The sequence below is a fragment of the Plecotus auritus genome (assembly GCF_963455305.1).
Source record: "Plecotus auritus genome assembly, chromosome: 5".
Lineage (NCBI taxonomy): Eukaryota > Metazoa > Chordata > Mammalia > Chiroptera > Vespertilionidae > Plecotus > Plecotus auritus.
In genome coordinates this window covers 141,422,556-141,446,790 of record NC_137776.1, presented here as the reverse complement: position 1 = coordinate 141,446,790, position 24,235 = coordinate 141,422,556, and the positions used below count along the sequence as shown (strand labels likewise).

General features: G+C 44.2%; 1 protein-coding gene across 8 annotated transcripts in view; it reads left to right on the top strand.

The window, feature by feature from the left end:
- TRPM3 (transient receptor potential cation channel subfamily M member 3) overlaps window positions 1-18,116 on the top strand; it is a 711,013-nt gene extending 692,897 nt beyond the window's left edge. For 7 of the 8 annotated variants that reach the window (XM_080667736.1, XM_080667735.1, XM_080667742.1 and 4 more), the window contains 4 exons: window positions 3,030-3,180; window positions 3,293-3,492; window positions 6,675-6,807; window positions 13,376-18,116. In XM_080667736.1, the coding sequence (XP_080523862.1) occupies window positions 3,030-3,180; window positions 3,293-3,492; window positions 6,675-6,807; window positions 13,376-14,828 (1,937 nt within the window). In that variant the 3' untranslated portion in view covers window positions 14,829-18,116. The remainder of the gene's footprint in view (window positions 1-3,029; window positions 3,181-3,292; window positions 3,493-6,674; window positions 6,808-13,375) is intronic. The other variant, XM_080667741.1, reaches the window with a different exon arrangement.
- Window positions 18,117-24,235: the final 6,119 nt, after the last annotated feature.

Below are 24,235 nucleotides of genomic sequence, written 5' to 3'. Positions count from 1 at the left end.
CCCTGAGGTGAGAAAAGCAAAGTGAGTGATTGGCCTGTGGCCAAGTGGGTAACAGAGACCCTGCAGACGGGTTGAGCGTGAGAAGCCTTCTTCCCAAGCCAAGGGAGCCAATAACTGCTCAGAACTCGGTCCATCCATCAGGAGTAGGCATGTGGAGCTGTGGGAAATGTCTGTCATTGTCAGTAATCTTCTCTTGTCATTCAACAAACGGTGATCATGTGTGGATAACGTGTGGATGTCCTGTGTGTGTGCACTGAGCAGGTAATGGGCAACCATGAAGAGTGATTTTCCCACTGGGAATCTCGTGTGGGACACAAATGCGTAAGTGACACGGTGGGGTAAGCAGAGGGTCTCTGGGATTATAAGGAAGATGGAATTACTAAAGAAAGATTATGTGTTAAAGAAAAAAGTATTTGTGACACTTGTTAAAGATGGTAAGGAAGACTTTATTCAGGAGGGTGGGACCACTGCCATGGTGCTTTGTAATAGGGGAGAGAGATGGGACTCAACTCTGAACACAGCAAGGAAAACTGGGCGTTCTTAGCAGGAGCAGGGTAAAGGTCAGTTGATGGAAAATTCCTAAGATGAAACATCAGGGATAAGGAGGGTGCTGGCGAACCTGACCTAACAGGATTCTTGCTGATGGCAGGCCAGGGTGATCAGACATACCTGGGGGATGGTGGAGAAGAGAAACCTGATTAGATATCAACAGTGATCAGATATTGAGGATTCTGGCTAAACAGACTTAGCAGGATTTTTGCTAAAACTGAACAGTGCAGAGACAAACACAGAAGTCCAAAAGGCCTATTGGAAAAGAGCTCAGGAGAGCCTGAGTAGAGCAGGGTCAAGCAGAAAATCATTGTCAATACCTATCCCAGGCCGAGGGGCAGAAAGTGAGCTGTGGTGGGCTTCAGAGAGCTAAGTGAGCACTAGAAATGGAATAGCATTTACCCAAGTGAAGCACTGGAGTGGGAGCAAGGGGCCAGAGGGGCCTTTTAGAAGCAAAAGAAGCAAAGCTCAGCCCAGCTGCTGTGGCTCAGTGGTTGAGCATTGACCTATGAACCAGGAGGTCACGGTTCGATTCCTGGTCAGGGCATATGCCCGGGTTGTGGGCTCGATCCCCAGTGTGGGGCATGCAGGAGGCAGCTGATTGATGATTCTCTCTCATCATTGATGTTTCTATCTTTCCCTTACTCTCCAAAATCAATAAAAATATATTTTTTTAAAAAAAGAAGAAGCAAATCAGGCCATAAAAGACAGCATGACATTTCTAGGAACTACCAGGAACTTGGTCCAATTTGGGCTCAGAAGAAGGAGTGGGAAGTGGCCAGAGATGGCACTGGGCTGGCCACCCTCAGAGTTTGGCCTTCATCCTGGAGCCAGTGGGGGCCTCCCATCACCAGGTTTTCCTTCCAAGGGACAGCTGTCTTGGGTGGTTAATGCCACAACTACCAATGATAAAGATGCTGGCTCTTTGAAAACATCCAATTCTAAGGCCCAATCATCTTGCAGGCAGATCCAAAGGAAGCACTTGGGCCATCTTTCTCTGGTTATAAACGCAGGGTCTTGGTGTCCTGATATTATGAGAACCATCATAGCCAGAGAAGATGCATTTTGGGCTTGAGGGCATGTCAGAAATCACATAACTTTTCTAGCCTAATTTTAGCTCAGTGAATTTACCTTAGTGGCACCTGAGAATTACCTGGAAATTTTTAAAAGAAATACTGACTCCCAGGCCACCCTCATAGAGGCACTGGTATTTTTTTAAAGCTCCCCTGTGATCCCCTGTGCAGCCAGGAGTGGAGACTACAGAAAAGTGCACAGCTTAGCAACATTCATTCTTGATAAGAGATCAGACTCCCCTTGCCAGGTACTCTTGTTACGAAGATTCTGGGTCAACTTTGCTAACCTTCTTGGCAGATCTTTAAAAGCTGCCTGTGGCACCTGCTGAGACCTCTTCATGTCCCACCCCCTTTTTACAGATGGCTGCAAAAGGACCCTGTTCTAAAGCCAAATATGGGAGAGGGACAGCTGGAGCGGGAGGCTGACCTCACCCATCTCTGGTCACCTGAGGCCATCATCTCACTCTGGGAACCCTGCTGTCTGGGCGGCACTAAGGAGTTTTGTCAAGGATTCCTTTTCCCCTGTAGTTACCCAGAAACTCCAAGCAGGCCTCATTAGCACATTACTCACGCTCCCCTGATCCCACACATCACCCTCCTCCTCACCCCCACCTCCAGATCTATTTTTTTTTTCTATTTGCCCTTTTTTTTTTTTTTTCAGTGCAGTTGGGTTTTGTTCCCTGTGCCCTGAAAAGCACGTTTTTGGAATGGAAATGTTACTGGAAGAAAGCGGGTGGCTCAGGGCTCCAGGGTCCTGGCCCATCACCTCTCACGCCCTCCCCATGAAATGCCATTTGTCAGGACAAGCCCTCTAATACTTCCCCAGAACCTGCTCGGTTTGGTTCCTTCCTCGTTGAGACAGCAAATCATTAACTCAGAGCCCTGAGTTGTTTCTTGCAGCAATTAACAGCTGCCCTGGTGTTAATTCCCGATCAATAGCCCCTCCATGCTGCTCCTACAGCTGTTGGCTTCTGGCCTCCACAGCAATTCAGACAGTAACCTGCTGGGGTCCTGAGACTGCTCCTCCCACTGCTCCCCAGGAAAGCCCTCTCCAGGCTTCCTAAGGACAGCAAGGCCCCTCCATGAAAGCCAGGGGTCAAGGGACAGCATGAGCAAGCTGGGGCTCCACCCACCTCTTTCAAGGTGAATGGGAGACAGGCGGAACCAGGTGCTCCCTGGAGTAACAGCAGCCCCTTGGGATAGTCATGAAGCTTTCATTTTTCCATGTTGGCTTTTTTTTTTTCTTTTTTTCTGTTTGTCTTGAGATGGCTGTATTTTTCCTCCATCTACCAAAAACTATACAAAACAAACAACAACAAAAAAAAAAAAACAACTCATACAATCAGTCTTTTTTTTTAATTCAAATAGCCATCATGTCTCATTTTTTGCCTGTGTTGCTTCCTGCAGCTCCCTGTGGACAAAATGAGACCCGAGAGGACGGCAAAATAATTCAGCTGCCTCCCTGCAAGACTGGAGCCTGGATCGTGCCAGCCATTATGGCCTGCTACCTTTTAGTGGCGAACATCCTGCTGGTCAACCTCCTCATCGCTGTCTTTAAGTACGTGGGCCCTTCACCAGGGCCCTTGGGAGGAAGTGGGGGCACTGGAAGGGTGTGATGCTTCAGAAAGCAGTGGAGTTTCTCACTTAATTCTCTCTGGTCTCTATTTCAGCAATACATTTTTTGAGGTAAAATCAATATCCAACCAAGTGTGGAAGTTTCAGAGGTATCAGCTCATCATGACTTTCCATGAAAGGCCAGTTCTGCCCCCACCTCTGATCATCTTCAGCCACATGACCATGATATTCCAGCACTTGTGCTGCCGATGGAGGAAGCATGAGGGTGACCCAGATGAAAGGGACTACGGCCTGAGTAAGCTTCGAGTGACAGCCCCCAGCAGCCACACATCCCATAGCCCCACTGCTTCCCATTGGCGGTCCTGCAGGACTGTGGTCTCTGACGACTTGGACGGGAACAGAGGGGTGCGCTTGCCAGAGAAACAGGGCCAGAAAGAAGACAGTAGAAGCTGAAAGCAAGCATTGTTGGACACACATCCTTCTTTCTTTCTTTTTTAATCCTTACCTGAGAATATGCTTATTGATTTTAGAGAGAGGGGAAGGGGGGAAGAGGGAGAGAGAGAGAATGGGAAACATTGATTGTTTGCCTCCCATACATGCCTTGACTGGGGGGTCAAACCTGAAACCTAGGTATGTACCCTGACTGGGAATCGAACCCATGACCTTTCAGTGCATGGGATGATGCTCCAACCAACTGAGCCACACTGGCCAGGGCAGCCTCACATCTTTCTTAGTGAGATAAAACCAGCCTCCAGCAGGGCTGTTTTAGCGCCTTCCTAGGTTCTAAGTTTCTTACTTTCCAGAGGTCCCACCACAAAATCTATCAGCCATATTTATATGCTCACAAGGCTGCATTATATGTCATTTGAGCCTCTTACATGAGTTGAGTTGCAGGTGACTACATTTGATTTTCCATTATCGTTTGTGGACCTACCATTTTGTAGGCCTTGAACATTTTCCAAGCCTTAGAGGCTGTGCCTATGTGACTGCATGAGGACACCAGCCCTGCTTTCCAGTATTCAAAGGGCAAAACAGAAGCCCCTCCACCATCCACCTTCTAGTCCAGTGTTTCTAAAAGGAGGTTCTATTAGCACTGAGGCAGACTATACTTCAGTGTATAGGATTGTCCCACACACGGTAAGGGATTTAGCACATCCCGCCTCCACGCATTAAAAAGCAATAGCTCCTGCAGAATGCTAAATGTCCCTTGGGTACCACCCACAGTGAAGAACCATTGGGCATCCAGCCCCATCCAAGCAAGCTACAATGGTTTCTCAAGTAGACCACCTACACCAAACCTACTGAACGAGCCTCTAGAACGAAGGCCAGAAATTCCCTCCAGGTGATCACTGGTGGGTCTAAAGTTTGAAACCAAAACCATTTAACCACCTGCTTCTCTAAGACTAAAGCTTTTAACAACTTCCCTGACACAGCAATGCCAACTTCTTTCTAGACATTAAAATTGGAAAATTGGAAGGGGCTGAGAATTCCAAAGTTCACTATTGCCATCTAAAATATAAATTTAGACAAGTAGAAAGCTGGTGAGGGGGTGAGGGTTCAGATTCACAGTGGATCGTTTTCTATGCCTGTATCAGTTATGAATTAGTTTACCTGCTATTAACAGAACACCAGACTAACAATAGCACAAATAAATAAGGTTTTTCCCTAGCTGGTTTGGCTCAGTGGATAGAGCATCTGTCTGTGGACTGAAGGGTCCCAGGTTTGATTCAGGTCATTGACCTCATTATGGGCTCCAGGGCTGCATGTGGGAGGCAACCAATCAATGTATCTCTCTCACATCGATGTTTCTCTCTCTCTCTCTCCCCCTCCCTCCCTCCCTCCCTTCCTCCCTCTTCCTTCCACTTTCTCTAAAAAAAAAAAAAAAAAAAAGAGGAAAAATATCCTTTGGTGAAGATTAAAAATCTTATTTAAAAATAATAAAATAAAGCCCTAGTCGGTTTGGCTCAGTGGATAGAGCATCACCCTGTGGACTGAAAGGTCCCAGGTTCATTTCCGGTCAAGGTCACATACCTGTGTTGCTGGCTCGATCCCCTGTGGGGGGCATGCAGGAGGCAGCCGATCAATGATTCTCTCTCATCATTGATGTTTCTATCTCTCCCTCTCCCTTCCTCTCTGAAATCAATAATATATATATATATATTAAAAAAGAAGGTTGAGTAAGAAAGATTTTAAAAATAATAATAAAATAAACATAAATAAGGTTTTATTTTGCTCACAAAGCAACTAGGTGGAAAATACAGAGCACTACAGTGGCTCACTGAAGTCACAGACCCAGAGTCCTATTTTTAGGCTCAGCTATTCGTGAATGCACTGTCTTGTCTCGTGGTAGCAAAATAGCTGCTGCACTTTCCGTCATCATTATGTTCAGGCAAAAAGAAATAGGGAAGGTAAAAAAATGTAGAAAGACGCAGCCGCATCACTACAGTTTATCAGGAAAGCAAAATCTCTCCCCTCGCCAAAACCGGTTTGGCTCAGTGGATTGAGCGTCAGCCTGTGGACTGAGGGGTCCCGGGTTCGATTCCGGTCAAGGGCACGTAACTTGGTTGCGGGCACATCCCCAGTAGGAGGTGTGCAGGAGGCAGCTGATCGATGTTTCTCTCTCATCGATGTTTCTAACTCTCTATCCCTCTCTCTTCCTCTCTGTAAAAAATCAATAAAATATATTAAAAAAAAAAAAAAAATCTCTCCCCTCCCTGCAGTTTCTTGGGCTAAACTGGGTCTCACCATTGCTGCTCCCTTCAAGGGAGGCTGGAAATGTGTGTATTTGGCTTTCCAGCTTCAGTAGTAGGAAGTGGGAAAGGGGAAATGAGGTTGCAAAGGGGCTTTTAGTAAAGCCAGTGAACAGTGTCTGTCTGCCACATTCCTCAGCCCAGAAATTGAGCTTGCTTATTTACTTATTATTTATTTATTTATTTGTTTGTTTGTTTATTTATTTATTATTAATTTCAGAAAGGAAGGGAGGAGAACATAGGAACATCAATGATGAGAATCATTGATTGGCAGCCTCCTGCATGCCCCCTCCTGAGGATCAAGCCCACAACCTGGGCATGTGCCCTGACTAGGAATTGAACCATGACCTCCTGGTTCATAGGTCGATGCTCAACCACTGAGCCACACCAGCCAGGCTGGAAATTGAACTTTTGAGAAACCTCCATTCATTGTGTACCTTTCCTTGATTTAGCTACATGTTTGGCCTTACAAATGGAATGGTTGTAACCAGTCCCTGCAGTAAATCTGCTATGTTCAGATGAACTTCAAAGAACAATAGTGACTCTAATGCACAGAAAGGGGACAGTGACACACTTTGCCTGATGGGGTTTGGATTTAGTTTGAGATTTAGCAGAGAATCTAGGCCCGTTCGCCTAACCTTGGTTCAGATTTGGAATGTCATGAGGCCCACACATCAGGCGCCATCGCTTTTACTTCTCTGCCTCACATCTCATTTCTCTTCCACAGAACTGTTCATAACTGATGATGAGCTCAAGAAAGTGCATGATTTTGAAGAGCAGTGCATAGAGGAATATTTCAGGGAAAAGGATGATCGCTTCAACTCGTCCAATGATGAGAGGATACGGGTGACTTCGGAAAGGTGTGTTCCCTGGTCACATGTCTCCTGGGATGTTTTATGCCATGGCACGCTTTATCCATTGCTTTTGTTTGTGCAGCCACACACAAAAAATATCAGAGACCCCTTGTGTTTATTTTTATTGTCCAAGAAATTGTGAAGCTTATGAGAGCACCGAACGTTATCTGAAGGGTTCACAGATCAAAATCCCAGACACATAGATCCTAGATTCTCCAGCAGGCAGTGGCAGCCACCTTCCTGGACACTAGGCATGGCTATGTTCAGAACAGAGCAGGAGTTACCAGCTCAGACCAGAAATTGGAGAGTTCGGACCCAGACACAAACCAAGAGACACCCAGCCCAACCCAAGGCTCTCCAGCAGGTCTGTGTGTGATGTACACCCTGAGCGTCTTCTCCGAAGTATAGATAGTCCTACTGCCTGGCTCACATGCGTGCTCAGTACCTTCTGAACAAACAACAGCACAAGGCTTGTGAATTGCATAGAATAATGGTTGAGGTTTTCAGGAATTACTTTATTTTTTTCTTCTTCTATAACAAGACTAAAGCCAAGGAATAAAAGCAGTTTTTTCTACCCAGTGGTCATATATTTTTAGATCTCATTGACCAAATGGTTTTGTGGACTAGCAGGCCTCTAAGAAAAATCTCAAAATAAACAGGAAAGAATCATTTTCATTTAATAAGTCTAGCTTTATGCAAAGGAACTCACATTTCCTTACTTTCCTCATTTTGCTGCAGACTAATAAAAACATCATTCCGGGCTGGCAGAGTCATAATCCGGAATTTGGGAGCCACAGTTCTAAAGAACACCCAGAGGGTTACAAAGCACTTGGTGTAACTTTACATTTTAAACATTTGCAATATAAAGGGCTCAGAAGCAAATTACAAATAGTGGGGAAAGGGATATATAATATATTGATGATTTTAATCAATATCATTCACACTTCCCAAGATTTAAGTCAGTCACCTCTAGTTTTCATGAAATGACGTTTTGTCTGCTTACCCGCTTTATCCATTTTCTAGTGGTTCTGCAGAAATTATACAAATGGCATTTTTTTCTGTCCCTGGCCCTTTATTTCTTCAAAGAATGCAACCTACACAGGTAAATGTATAATGCATATGCCATTGAGTGATTGTATCCGGAGGTACTCAGCCAACATTAATAAAGTGTAAAGCATGAATAGATCTTATACACATCTGTCATTGCAAAATAGAACATTCCATGATGATATGATGTGAAGCAATTTTCTGGCACACTCAGAAAGGAGCTGCAAATCCAAAGATCTTCCTCATTCTGAGGCCTTGAAAAAGCTATTTATTAATGGGCACATAACCATATGGTTCCCAGAAAATTGCGCCATGTAGACACATTGCCCATTGCTCAGACTTATTTCCAAAGCCTATGTCCAGGGGCCTTTGAAATGCTTTTTGAATTCAGAAAGCCATCGGCTGGGAGGAAAGAAAGGCAGGGGGAGGATGTGTTGAGACGCAAAGAAGCCTTTGCCTCTCTGGGGAACTAGCATGAGAGGTGCAGGCACCAGGGCATGTGACACATTGGGACCAAATCACCAGTTCCTTTTGATCATCTCACACCACACGTGCAAACACTTCCAGGAGACTCCTCCCCCAGACCCTGTTCCTCTCTGGGCGGATACAGAGTCCCACCCCCAGGATGGTGACTAGGGTAAGCAATTCCCAGAAATCCAGGGCGGGTGCAGGCTTATTTTTGTGTGTGTGTCCTAACATTAGCTGACCTTCTGGAGTAACAGGGGCCAGAAAGACGCAGCCAACCTCACCACCAAGGCCAGGTGCCAGAGAAGTGAACCTAAGCCAAGGCCTTCTTCTGCTCCTGGTGCCACTGTCTGTGTTGGGGTTTCGTTTTTGATGGTGGCAGCAGTGGCACTGGTGTGTTTTGCATTTGTAAATGTGCCAAAAATAACATCTTTAAGCACTAGAATTGCACTGGACACATCAGAACTACCATGAGGGGCACAAGGGAACACAGATCAACTAAGGATAGAGTGGCTCCATATTACCCATCTCAAGCATCTTCTAGGTCAGTGGTCGGCAAACTCATTAGTCAACAGAGCAGCAAACCATTAAAGCAAACTGGGAATTACCTTACTCCCAGTGTCATCTTTTAATCTGAAAGTATCTTTCCCAAGCCAATAGGCTTTGTATCCTTTTTTCACTTCACCCAGATCCAAAAAGGTGATAGACACATAACTATTAATAGTATAGTCTAGTTATAACTTTTCAAGACAAAGAGAGGCAGAGATAACTTAGGATGTATGGAATTCATACATTTAAAAAATAGTATAAGCCAGAAAAGATGAGCTTCTGCCTTCTTTGGGTCATGATTGTTAGTGGTAAGGAGCTGATTCTGGTCAAACCACTGATAGGTTTAAGGCAGGAGTTATATGTTATCCATAGTCCTTCTCTTTTTGTTACTTAGTCGCTTCTACTATCTGTTCCCTATGGCAGTGGTTCTCAACCTTTCTACTGCCGTGACCCTTTAATACAGTTTCTCATGTTGTGGTGACCCCCAACCATAAAATTATTTTTGTTGCTACTTCATAACTGTAATTTTGCTACTGTTAATGAATCGTAATGTAAATATCTGTGTTTTCCGATGGTCTTAGGCTCTACAGATATTTACGTTACGATTCATTAACAGTAGCAAAATTAGTTATGAAGTAGCAACGAAAATAATTTTATGGCCAGGACCGGTTTGGCTCAGTGGATAGAGCGTCGGCCTGCGGACTGAGGGGTCCCGGGTTCGATTCCGGTCAAGGGCATGTAGCTTGGTTGCGGGCACATCCCCAGTGGGAGGTGTGCAGGAGGCAGCTGATCGATGTTTCTCTCTCATTGATGTTTCTAACTCTCTATCCCTCTCCTTTCCTCTCTGTAAAAAATCAATAAAATATATTTTAAAAAAAAAAGATCATAATTTTATGGTTGGGGGTCGCCACAACATGAGGAACTGTATTAAAGGGTCGCGGCAGTAGAAAAGTTGAGAACCACTGCCCTATGGCTTCCTATTGTTCCACAAATTTATATCATTCTTATCTCCATTTTATCTCCTGAGGAGTTTGACCAGCATGAGTGCCTAATCACTAAAAATCATGATCCAAAACTCTTGGTTTGTTCCTCAGAGCTATTTGTATCTGCCATGCATGCCCATTTATACTTAACTTTCCAAGAATTTATTTTTTAAATTAAGGGACAGACTTGCTCTAGTCAGTGTGGCTCAGTTGGTTGGGCATCATCCTGTGCACCAGGATGTTGTCCCTTCGACTCTCGGTCATGGTACATGCTTGGGTTGTGGGCTTGATCCCTGGTAGGGGGCATGCAGGAGACAACCGATTGATGTTTCTCTCTCACATCAGTGTCTCTCTCTCTCTCTCTCTCTCTCTCTCTCTCTCTCTCTCTCTCTCTCTTCTCTCTCTCCCCCCTCCCTCCCCTCCCTTCTCTAAAAATCAATAAATTCTTCTTTAAAAAAAATTTAAGGGACACACTTTAGTTATGGGACAAACATAAATTTGACTCTGGGAACATTTATTCTTTTATAACTCCTACCTTAAACCCCTATCAGTTGCATCATGACCTAGATTATTATACAGTTAGGTTGTTAAACACATCCAGAATTCTGGGAGAAAATGGATAAAACAGTCCTTTTTTATTTTATTTTTTTCCAAAGCCCCTGAGAGCCTCAGAGCCATCAGGAGAGTTTTGTGAAGAATGGTTTCTTGACCCTGTTCCCTTCCCCAGTTCCTTCCGTTCTCTAAGGCCACACTTTTTTCACTTTGGGGGCTCCCACTGGGCACCTCCTGTTTTCCCAGAGGACCCTCTTCCTCCTTGCACCTCCTGTCTTCCTCCCATCTCCTTGGGTTTCTTCATCTCTGTGTTCCATTTACTGCCAAGTCCCAACGCTTCTGTTGCCTCCTGTTCGTGCCTTAGCTCTGTCCCCCACCTGCTAGTTTCTCTGCAGAGTTAGATCCTGGGGCTGAAGGGAGTGAGGTGTGGGGAGCAGGGTCCCCACAGTTCGGAGAGATATTTCACAGTGCTTAGACCAATGATCATATGCAGCATTCCTAAAAGAGCATCTTCATCTCTTTCAGTATCAGCCCTGTACATACCGGGCTCCAAGACAGAAAAGGAGGAGGAGGAAGAAAACTCTCCTGCCTTTTATTACTCTGTCAACACTAAAAAGCTACTAGGGGGACCCAGAGCATCCGAAGCGAAAAGTCTCATTCTACAGAAATGCATGCTCTGCCCTTCTCCTGACTTTAATGAAGAAGTATTTTACCCACTTACCCAAAGTTTATTGCATTGCAAAATATGAAATTGTAGTATTTGCAGAATCAAACTCCATCAGCCAGATGATGAAAAAGTAAATTTTAAGTCTGTAAGACACACAAACTTATTATTTTAAGTAATGTGTTTCTCAGGCTATGTTTATACCACAAAACAAAGTGAAACAGGGGAAAGTTGTATTTTCCTTCTGAAATAGCTGTGTTAGCTGGGTGACTAGCATGGGCTTTGCCAGATGCAGAAATGCTCCATGTTCGAGTCTTTTGAGAATATACCTGGCCATGGTGACTGAGTGTGCCTGGGCCCTGGGCAGTGCCGAGCTGGTTATGGGGCAGCAAGAAAGAGCAAAGGAAAAAAAATGTCTCCAAAACCTTAGGCTGGGTGAAGCGAAGCTGAAGGATAAAAGAACAGAGTCGTTCATCTGGCGTGGCTCAGTGGTTGGGCATTGACCTATGAACCAGGAGGTCACAGTTCGATTTCCAGTCAGGGCCCAGGGCATATGCCAGGTTTTGGGGCTTGAGCCCCAGTGTGGGGCGTGCAGGAGGCAGCCAGTCAATGATTCTCTCTCATCATTGATATTTCTCTCTCTCTCTCCCTCTTCCTTCCTCTCTGAAATCAATAAAAATCTGTTTTTTAAAAAGAACAGTCAATGGAGTGAGTTGGGTGGGGGGATGCAGGAGGAGACCTGTGGATTCAGAAAGAGATAGAAATGTGCCCAAGGCAAAGGAATCACACGTCCCCACTCCCCCTACCGTGAAGAGCAGGAGAGCAGGGTTTTGTTTTTTGTTTTTTGTTTTTTAAACCCACAGGTCTCTCAGAGATGGGAACCACTGCCTCTTATGCCTCCTTCTGGCATTGAAATGTATATCCCTCCCTAAAAAAGGTGTTACTGTTATTAACACACCACCCCCACTAGTGCAACAGCTGGGGACCAGCTCTGATTCCCACTGTTCTTTGCACAACGTATTCTGTACACTCAGGCAGTCAGGCGATTTGCTGTGCATATTGGCAGTGTTGGGAAAGTATCTGTATCCTCTCTGGAAAAGTTGAGAATGGATCGCATTCAGAGTCTCCAAAAGATTTGCCTTTGGGCATTTAAAACATTTGAGCTCCAACCATGACTTGGCTTTGGTTTGCCTTTTCCAAGTTCATTTAAGCAGGTGAAAAAAATATGGCAGAGTTTTATGTTACATATGTGGCTTCTCCCTTTGTAAATAAATGGCCAGGTAGTTTATTAGACAATTAAAATCAAGTTCATAACACTGATTGACCCAGTGAACCTGTATCGCCACCTGGGGGTATTGGGCTGGGCATGAAATGGAAACAGGAATATGAGACAGATTGTGCCCCTGCGAGTTTCCAGTGGAGAGAGTGAAGACCTCGAAATAACTGTAAATAAGGCATCTGTGATCAGCTACCCAGAAAGACAGAGAGAAAGGAGTAGGATAGCTTACTGATTGACAGACACTCCAGACTTTACCACAGATCACCTTATGTAATTTTGGTTAAATTTCTTGATGTTTGTTCCTCTCTTATTACTGACAGGATTGGATCAGATTAAATCAACTCCAGGTGCCTCAGTAACAGGACCATATTCATTCCTTTGGAGGCACTAAATTTTAAAAAAAAAGTTATTGTGAATAACAACAACAAAAAAGATAATTATATAAATGCAAAATGAAATTAATCCCAGTCCAGAAACACTGCAATATGAATAGCTAGATTCTAAAATTCTTTTGCCAAAAAAATAAATAAAATAAAATTCTTTTGCAAAATTCTGGTTCAAGTCATCAAAATGCAACATTCTGGTTTTGTTAGCGACTCTGATAAGCCAACACCCTAATAGTTATTTAGGTCACTAAGCCCTGTCCCAAGCCACAGTTCAGCCATGGGAGTGCTACGAGAGTGGGCCTCTACTCCAATAAGAACTATTCAGCTTTGGTTTGGTGTTTACTTACCAGGATTACGCATCAAATTGCATCAAAGAGGGGAAGGGGGATTAGCCATTAAAAACCACTGGATTAAATAGTCTCTAAAGCCTCTTCCAGCTCAAAAAGATTTGGATTCCATGATTCTCAGTGACAGCATCATTCATTCTCTCCTCCTTACCCCCTCCTCACCCTGTACCCACTCAGTTTACCTCTGGTTGGACATGGATGGCCCAGGTCCAGGCCCAGCTTTCCCTCTCTGCCCATGCTCTCTAAGCCTCCAGCAGAGGAACCTGGCCCCTAGTGACTCTCCTTCTCTCTGCTTCCCACAGGGTGGAGAACATGTCCATGCGACTGGAGGAAGTCAACGAGAGAGAGCACTGCATGAAGGCTTCGCTCCAGACCGTGGACATCCGGCTGGCGCAGCTCGAGGACCTCATCGGGCGCATGGCCACGGCCCTGGAGCGTCTAACAGGTCTGGAGCGAGCCGAGTCCAACAAAATCCGTTCTCGGACCTCCTCGGACTGCACGGACGCAGCCTACATCGTCCGCCAGAGCAGCTTCAACAGCCAGGAGGGGAACACCTTCAAGCTCCAAGAGAGTATAGACCCTGCAGGTGAGGAGACCATGTCCCCAACTTCTCCAACCCTAATGCCCCGTATGCGAAGCCATTCTTTCTATTCGGTCAATATGAAAGACAAAGGTGGTATAGAAAAGTTGGAAAGTCTTTTTAAAGAAAGGTCCCTGAGCCTGCACCGGGCTACTAGTTCCCACTCTATAGCAAAGGAATCCAAAACTCCTGCAGCCCCTGCAAACACCCTGGCCATTGTTCCCGATTCCAGACGACCATCGTCATGTATAGACATCTATGTCTCAGCCATGGATGAGCTCCACTGTGATATCGACCCTCTGGACAATTCCATGAACATCCTTGGGCTGGGCGAACCAAGCTTTCTGGCTCAAGTCCCTTCCACAGCTCCTTCAAGTAGTGCCTATGCAACTCTCGCACCCACAGACAGACCTCCAAGCCGGAGCATTGATTTCGAGGACATCACCTCCGTGGACACTAGATCTTTTTCTTCAGACTACACCCACCTCCCAGAGTGCCAAAACCCCTGGGACACTGACCCTCCCACGTACCACGCCATCGAGCGTTCCAAAAGCAGCCGCTACCTGCCCACCACGCCCTTCCTTCTAGAGGAGGCCCCCATCGTGAAGTCACACAGCTTTATGTTTTCTCCTTCGAGGAGCTATTATGCCAACTTTGGGGTGCCCGTGAAAACAGCAGAATACACGAGCATTACAGACTGCATTGACACCAGGTGTGTCAATGCCCCGCAAGCAATTGCTGACAGAGCCACCTTCCCTGGAGGTCTTGGAGGCAAAGTGGAGGACTCCTCTTGCTGCCACCCGGAGCGAGAAGCAGAACTGAGTCACCCCAGCTCTGACACTGAGGAGAATGAGGCCAAAGGCCGGAGAGCCGCCCTCGCCATTCCCTCGCAGGAGGGCGATACCGCAGACAGAACCCTGTCCAACAACATCACGGTCCCCAAGATAGAGCGCGCCAACAGCTACTCAGCGGAGGAGCCCAGCGCGCCATATGCACACACCAGGAAGAGCTTCTCCATCAGTGACAAACTCGACAGGCAGCGGAACACGGCAAGCCTGCGGAATCCCTTCCAGCGGAGCAAATCCTCCAAGCCGGAGGGCCGAGGGGACAGCCTGTCCATGAGGAGACTGTCCAGAACGTCCGCTTTCCACAGCTTTGAAAGCAAGCACAACTAACCCTTCCTAAGCAGCATTGCCGGAGGCTCAAGAATCCAGCCCTAGAATTCTCCCCGAACTCCACCTGCTCCCCTTCCCCGAAACGTACCTGCTTTAGTCTTAGCTGAGCAAAACAAGCAATGCCTTAGGAGGTGTTCACTCAGAAGTGACTTCTGGGCCACAGATCAAGAAAGCATTTGATCTGGCCCCGTGCCAAACACAGGGGATATGTCATGTTCACCCTTGATGTGTAGGGAGGGGAAAGAGAGGGAGAAGGAGGGTTGAGATGAATGTGTATCACTAGTCACTTCGGAAAGCCTCGAGCTCTGGGAATGAAGGGGCTTCGCGCATTCTCCGTGCCAGGAGGCGTCTTTCCATTTGGGACCGTTATGAAGAGTTTTAGGATGCAGGGCTAAATTGCGAAATAAAGTAAAGTGACCAGCATACAAATGAGATATTCTAAACTTCAATTCTGTTTTCTTTTCACATTGGCTCCATCACTGGTGACTGATGAAGAGCATCCTTTTTATTCAGTATAAGCCGGCAGCAAGCAGTTCTACCTAACGTCCCACATCCTTCTCATGCCACCACTTCTGTAATTGATCATTGTAAAGAAAAACAAGGTAACAGTCATAGTTCACCTGTCTCTTATATATTCACTTCTGGTGCCACAACTGTTTATCTTTTTTGAAGAAAATAAGGGAAAAGAAATGCCTTTCTGTATTTGCGAGCGGAATGAAAGAAGAATTGATGTTAAAAAAACAAATGTCAAGTGGCCTATTATATACAGTAGGCATTCAAGGATAGTCGAGCAAGCTCAGGATGAATGTAACTAAATAATTTTATATTTTTTAATTTATTTTATATCTCACCTGTCATCAATGAATTTGCTCACTGAATATATAATAGTGAACTAACAAAAATATAGTGGGCAGCACTCGCCTAACATTGCCATGTGGGATATTGCTGTATTCTCACCATCCATGTCGTGTGTTAATGCTGCTGTGTGACCTTCATCATGTGCATGACTCCACCATGTCTTTTGAACACCTCCAAGATGTAACTGCCAATTTTTCACACCACTCATCACATGACCATTTTATATATGACTATCTGGTGGATATTTTCATACCTAGAGTTTTGCCATTCAATCTGAGCTCAGCATAAATTTAATTGGAGTTTTTCAAGGGCTGGTATCTTTTTTATGGAAATGTTCCAAAGTACTTTTAAGGAAGTCTCAAAACCATAAACAACCTTAGAATTGACTGGGAGTTTGGTATCAACCCAGAGCCATCAGATGCAGACATGCCATGAATATTTTTCTTATACAGAGCTATAAAAAAGATACAGTAGACTAAAATAGAAAGCAGATAAACCATGTAAAGAGTTCTAAAGCATATGCTGCATATACACATATATATGCATTTACACAGAGACATGTTATATATAGTATATAAACAAGCATGTAGTGCTTTCTTAAGAGGCTTGGACTTTTCCATCACCTTGAGGTATAACCAGAATTTTTAATAGCCAAGGAATTTCATTGAAAGAATTCATTATATTTCAACAGATGTTGACATTATACTTTTTAAAATTCCTATAACCTTAACTTTTTCTTGTACCCAACTAGAGTTGTCAAAATGACTCGCTACCTGCCCTTTACCCACCCCCGCCCCACACCTTTTTTTTTTTTTTTTCCAAATGCAGTCACCATTATGACATCTCAATCAGTCTGGTTTCTCCTGCACAAAGTGATTACATCAAGTACAATCTGAACAGACCTAACTCTCACCCAGATAGTATTATGGGTTCTAGGATACAGGTATTCGCACTTCCAGATCAGAATCTGGATTTGAAGTGGGATAAAGAAATTTTGATCCTCAAATCTTTGGATTTCTGTTTGGATCACTGATTTTAAAAAAGAATAAGGTCTTGAAGGACAATGACTTAATGTTCCTGGTCCCTAAACAAAATCTGGTTCTTTCGTTAGTTGTAGTTGTGAACTTCCCATTTTCTCATTATGTGAAATCAAGTAAATATGAGGACAAAACCTCTAGCCTTTGACTTTTTTTAACTCTGAATAAACTTTTCAGTGTAGGAATAGCGATGAGGCCACATATAAAGAATTAAGAAATTCCTTTTTCACACCTTAGTATTTAGGTGAATCAGAAACAAGCAACCAGAGTCCTTTGTATATAATTACCCTAAAAAATACTGTGTTTTTTTTTTTTTTTTTTTGAACCCAAATTGGCTATTTCTCCCTCAGCAAACATGCATTTGGTCTGAGAATAAATCACTTCCCCTTAAGCTTCCTAGAGTCACGAATCTCTATGAGGATCTGATGAAAGCTCTGGGCCCTCTCCCCAGAAAAAAATGTCTAGACATGAAAGTTGCAATGTAACTTTAAAGGGTTCCTCTACCCCTGCTTCCATATTGATTGATAGTGAGGCAGAGCAACCATGTTTGTTCATAATCAATATGGTTATAATAGGCACTTTACATTTTGAGACCAATTCTCTGTGATTCTCAGGAAGGCCAAGTCTCGACACCAGAGTTAGAAGCAAGCTTTTGTTGTGTTTGTTCCTTAGGTTAGATGTTGCTAGTTCGATGTGCTTACATCCTGACGTAGGGGTGATTTTAAGTGTGGAGCACACTCACTCTCTGAGAGGGAGCCTAGAGGAATCCAAGAAGGAGGTGAAGGCAATGCTCACTGACCACAGAGCAGGACCTCACAGCACCTCCAGGTTCTTATTCTGGACCAGATTGAAAGTGGGGGAAAGTCTAAGCCCGGTGCTTCCATCGTGCTTTCTGGAGTGAACAGAACAGGACCTGGGAAACAAAATACTTACCAGTTCTGACCTTTGGACTGCCTGTGTTTTTTTTTTGTTGTGCATGAAAATAAAGTTCTTTTGGGATGTGTGTGATATATATAAGCCAAATTTCAATGGCTTCAAACACAAACTGTGTCACAATCATGAGCCATTTCTTTCCCTTGCGCATATATGTGTTATGTTTCAATCCATTTCTTTCTATTCCTGGATCCTTTGCACACTGATGTGGCATCGATTCTGTGGCCTTGTACAGTCAGCTTGTGTGCCGCTCATTTATTCTGCTATGTTCCTGCTGGAGGGGACGTTAATTACCTGTCTCTGTGAATGAAGCAGTTCACAAGCAGCAAGTTACCGAGGAACATAAACAAAGTCATAGAGAACTCAAGGAAGTGATAGCTTTGGTTTAATCATCTGCTCCTACGGTGCCAATTTTTATATACTACTATATGTAATGTTTTATTCTAAATTGCTTGGTCCTTTTGGGAAAAAAAAAAAAAAGATGTTTTATGAAAATGACCGTGGAAATTTCCTGACTAACAAGGATACCTTATGTTTATAGTTAGAAAGGCCCTCCTTAATGGATTTGAATGAGGAACTGGAACGCTTGGGGATAATTGTCATGGTTTGTTTGTTCATTTCTCCAAGCCAGACGATATATCAGCGGTCAGAATGCAGCACTTTATAGAACTGGATATTTTTTAAGTCTAGGCTTCTAGGTCTAACATATTATTTAGCACTTTGAAAGTTCCCCCTTGAGTATATATATATATTTAATTATATAATCAAATGGGAAGAAATATACTTGTAAAAAACACAAAATGTGTTTCTTCTGAATGTTTTCAATATATTCTAAAAGATGGTTTCTATAGATAATGTTCTGGTGGATCACTAGATAGTGCATTTATTCTACTTTCTGAGGCTGTGCAGTCTAATCTTCCTCAATGTTGGGCTGTTTAACGTCTCTAATGATAATAAATATTATCCAGTCATCCATCATGCTATATCTATAGGCTGTACCATTCAACGTGTTGGGCAATGCTGTACTAAAATATACATGTAAACATGTATGTAACCCACGTTTAACCCAGCATAGTTGTAGCATGTGGTTGTGTTAATGAACATTACAGGACAGCTTTATAATCATTTACAACTCTGTAACATTCAATAAAGAAGCACATGTTGCAAGGATTAATCATGTCCCCAATTCCATGCGACTTAGCATCCTCATGAAATGGGCACTTTTGTTCCTGATCTGCTTTATGTTTTTCACTTTCCTGTAGACCACTGTACAATACTTATATAAGCCGATGTACAGCCTCTAACCAGCCCTGCGAGTTGTGGTAGGCACGTTGTGATTTTGTGAAAGACGAACTGGCATGTTATGCAAAAGACTATCTGACAAATGAACTTAAACTAACATTTTAAACTCCAGTTTAATTAGCTGTTTGTTTACATCTGCTGACCAGTGTGGAAGCAGCGAACAGTATTTTATAAATATGCTCATTTATTAGCACTACTATGTTTGTTTCTCGATAAAGTGATGCTAATGTGTAGATGGTAATATACTTGTTCTAGATATTGCATTATAACTCACTCTTCTTTAACAATAGCAATGTGACTTAAATGAAGTAATCCCGCTCAAACCCAGTCTTAATTTTGTGGCAACAGAATGCATGCACGGCTTTATGCGTTTCTTTTGACTTTTTAAAGGCACTTCGCCTTGTACTCCTGCCTGCTGCGACACTGAAACCAGTTAGGAACCCACTCAGATTGTTGGGTTTCTTAGTTTGGAGATTATGTTCAAGTTTTAGAAATTAAAAACAAAAAAAGTTACCATGGGGTTGTTTTTTTTTTTTAATCTTTTTTTTTAAAAGCTCTGAACAAATAATATGAGATAAATTATTAACCACAGGGTGTATAGCTATGGGGCCTGGAGGTGGCTAGCCAACACCTCTTGGGTTTACTGCAGTCTAGATGTTGGAGCATCTGTGATACAGGAAAGACACATTTCTGATTCTTCAGGGCCACTGGGTACAAATTGCTAAGCCAGAGATGAGAGTGAGAAGCACATTGATGACAGTGCAGAAATGCGCAGACCAGTATGAATGAGTGGTCCAGTGATATATGACTTCCCTCCTACCTGGTGGCTTTTCTCTGGTAGCTGAGCCTGCCTGGGGGCCGGAGAGATGGGTGACTGGGCCCTGGGTGGCTCTGAAGAGTTTGCCCTTTAAAAAAAAAATCACCATTTCATTATTAGAAGCCATCCAACGTCAGGAAAAGAGAGGAGCCAACCTGCACAGTCGTATAGATGACCGCTCCTCAAGCGAGTGGAGAACACTGTTCTCTCCGCCTGCTCTGCCTAAGCTTTCTCTTCCTTGGACATCTGTCTCTCTCACTCTCTCAGATTAGAGTCAACCGAAGGAGGAGTTGGTTGTGATGTAAGGCAAACAAGATTTCCCCCCCTTTCTTTTTTCTTTGTAATACCTTTGAGAATGTAGCTGTGTAACTTTTATCTGATGCATCTCTTGCACTAATCGCTGCGAATGAAATCAAGACAATTTCTACATGTGGCCTAAGGATTTCAGGGGCCGAGGAATCTCCATGGCAATAAGAGTGTCTTCAGGCCACTGCCTATTTGCACAGTGTTTGGAGAAGGACACATCCCTAGGCTTTCTGAGGAGTGTCCACATCAAACTTGACCCAGGCCTTGCTCTGGTGGGGGCAGGCTGCTGAGAGCTGGGGGACAGGGTGGGGGTTCAGCCTCATGCCTGGAAAGCAATCTTCTTCACCCCCTAGACTCTCGTCCTTTCTCTTAGCCCAGTACAAGATGCTTTTTGGCCAGACCAACAGACCCTGGCTCCCATTACCTCAGTACCCCATGGACTCTGTCTGGCACAGTAAGCTGAAACAGTGGCTACTTAAAAAAAGCCAAACATTCAGACTTTGTCCCAGCCCTAATATTCCCACTAATGTAGCCTCCCCGTCCCCAACTCTACCCCCACACAACCAACTTGGCTGGTGTTTGTATCAGCTGCAACCAATTCTTTGCCTGTCTGAATCCCAAAAGGGTCCTTCACATCTCCACCCCAGCTTCCCACATGTCTTCAGAGCCAGCCATCTGCACCTAGATGGTGGGCTTGCAAACTCAGATAGGTGGTGGGGGGGAGAAGGGGGGCGCGGAGAGCCGGATGCAGAACACAGTGTGTGCATGGGACTGGTGAGACACAACAGGAAGAAGCAGGGTCTGTAGGGCATGAGAGAACACACGTCCCACTACAGAGACGCTCACATTCAGATGTGTAAACACCGCACTAGCCAAACAAATGTACCTGCCAGCAGCATTCAGTCCCAAAGGCAATAGCTCGGGACCTGTGATTTAGAGCCAACGGGGATCAGATTCTTGACTCCAACTCAGTGAGTGTGTACACGGAACACACTGAGGACCGAGGCAGGAGAAAGGAGCTCACCCTATTCAAGGCATCCCGTTCTCCTGAATGCTATATGCCCCATCCTTCTGGACCCGAACTCAGGGTCTTTGTGAGGGAGGGTCAGGAGAAGAGGGCCGAGGCATGGTGTCAGGCTCACCTGCTTCCTGTCCCCACAGCGTCTGACCGAGTGTCTTGCTGCTCCTGCGGTGCACAGCAATACCTGCCGTCACTGCCCTCATTGCCGTTTCATAACATAGAACTCAGACTCTCGTTTGTAACTGTGCTAACCATAGTTTGTAATGGGGGACATTGTTGAAATATCATTTTTAAATGAATTCCTATAAATAAAAACAATTTTGGAATTGGGTTTGTTAAATATGTATCTTTTCCTTCTTTATGTATGGACAAGCAGCGGTTTGCATATCTATCGACGTAAATATCTATGAATTCTTAGAGGAATTGTTCTTTTTTAAAGGTCTATTATTGGACTCACAATGCACTTTGAGCTTGTTTGTTTAGATCTGTAACTCGAAGCAGAAGTTGGCAGATACCACAAGGAAAACTTTCTGAAATTTCTGTAACACATGTTTTGCAATAAAAAAAAAAAAAAGAGAAACCTCAGTAGTTCAAAATATGACTTGGACTTCCTTGTGCGTTTATTTGCCGCCATTTGATCTCCGCCACCCTCATGCCAAGAACTGTTGGGGTCCACAGAAATAATTGCTTAGGGCCCATAAATAGAGGTTGTGAACTGGTGGCACATGGGTCACATCTAACTAGCAGAGAAGGGGTGTTGGTGGGCAGCACCGTGTTTTTAAAAATTTGAAAAATTTAAAAATGGATAGATTTCCCATTTAATTCCATATTTCTGACTTCTCTTGAAAACTCTGAAGATCTGGTAACACGAGACCTGTATTCCCACGTGACAATCACCACCTCGATCATGGTATCATGGCTGCCTTTTTCTAAGGAGCATGTGCTCTGTGATATACCACAATCCCTACCACTCCCTTCTGTCTCGACAAACGGTTTCCTTCATTCATTAACATTCCCTGGAGGGCCCTATATGCATTGGAGTATGGGCCCCTATATTACAGGATATAAAAAGGTAGCTCTTGAATTTCTAAGTAGGAAAAGCTTACAGTAACAATTGCCTGGATGAGAGAGACATGAGGAACTTGTCTTCACACTGAAGGTGTAGCAGGCATGTTTTCACAATCCATTTTCAAGTATTTTATTAGGATCTTCAATGGGATTGGCCTGGAGAGAGCTGAGGGGAGGGAGAAAGGGCTCAATCCCACCCCTCATTAAGTAACTCTGGTTGCAGCTCCTGCAAAAAGAGAAGAAGCAATGGTCCTTGAGCATACAAATATTTTTATTTCAAATAACAGTGGGAAGAAAAAGGTAGAACATATATACATGCAATTCTTTATTCAAAAAAATATTTGTTGAGTACCCACTGTGCTGTGGTGTGCCACGGTGAGTAAAGTGGCAAACTCCCTGCCATGTGGAGTTTTATATCTAGCTATAATGCAATGTAATTATATGCAATCTTGTCATTGCCATCTAGTTGTCTAAGAAATAGAGTATGAAAACTAAGAGTCAGAGATGATGCTCTGTCTCAGGCAGGGGAGTGTCTGTGAGGGAGGCCACACTGGAATGTACCCTGAAGGACAGGGAAGGTTTAACTAATGATACAGGAGGACAATCCAGGTAAGGGGGACATTAATTTGACAAGCACCCGGATGTAAGAGTGCCTCCTCCTGGTTGGGGTTCTCAGGCAGTCCCAGTTTCATGGACTGCGTGTATGGGCCCCGGTTTAGAGAATGAGGCTTTGCTCCCACCAGCTCCTTTCTCTTTCCCATTGACTTGGTCTGGTCAATATTTTGAAAGTGGAATAGCTGACATAGTTTTCTGCAAGCAACTTGTTTATATTAAGAAATACACTCACTTATGTAACACATACCATATTTGGCCACGTGCCCTCAGATTTCCTGGAAAATCAGGTCAACCATTATTTGCTGCCAAAATCTCTGATGTAGACTGATGTAGGGCTTCCTTGAAGGAGATAGCAATGGAGGTGGATAATATCTAAGTTCTCTGAATGAATCTGTTTATGTTACTCTATTTAGTTAAAAGCCAGAACATGGCTTGCCATAGAAAGGCCTGGGCTATTACACCCTCATCAGTAACATGTTCTCAGCAATTCCTTCTTTTTTACCCTTCCTGAGATTGTTAACGTAGCCTCTTCCCAGGCATTCACACGTTGCTTTCTTAGAGTCTGAATCCTTTTCCGGAAGCCTGGATCTGTATCACCGTCATTATCTTACAACATTATCATCAGGGTAGACACTATGTCATCGTGGAAAGGCCTGTTTTCACTCAAAATAGTCAACTGTTGCCCCAATATTCTTTGTCTCAAGCACTAAAAACCCATTTCAGCACATGGTTGGGTATTATATCTGTAACATAAATGTACATATTTATTAACATAGACAAGCTGCTTGCAGAAAATTATGTCAGCCATTCCATTTTCAGCGTATTGACTAGAGACCAAGCCCCTGGGAAAGGAAGGTAAAATACAAGTGCTGGCAGCAAAGCCTCATTCTCAAAACTGGGGTCCATGATGGAGCCACAGCCCTCAAAGCCAGGCTGCCCGGGGCTTCCAACCAGGATGAAGCACTGTAACAGTGGGGTGCGTGTCAAAACCTTCCTTTGCTAGGGCTACCTTTTAAACACACAGACACCACAAACTAGGTGACTTGAACAACAGAAATTTATTGTCTCACAGTTTTGCAGGCCAAGTCCAAGATCAGGGTGTTGGCAGGGTTCGTTCCTTGTGAAGGCCGTGAGAGAGACTGTGCCATGCCTCTCTCTCAGCTTCTGGAGATTTTCTGGCCGTCTTTGGCTTATAGGAGCATGACCCTCATTTCTGCCTTCATTTCACATGATGTCCTATGCTCTCCCTGCGTGCTGTCTGTATCCAAGTTTCCCCTTGGGTACCAGTACGGAGCCCACCCTGCTCCAGTATGATCTTAACTAATTACATCTGCAATGACCCTATTATCCCTAAAAGGTCACGTTATGAGATACAAGGGGCTAGGATTTCAACGTAAGAATTTTTTTTTTGGCGGGGGGGGGGGGGGCAGACAACAAAATTCAGCCTTTA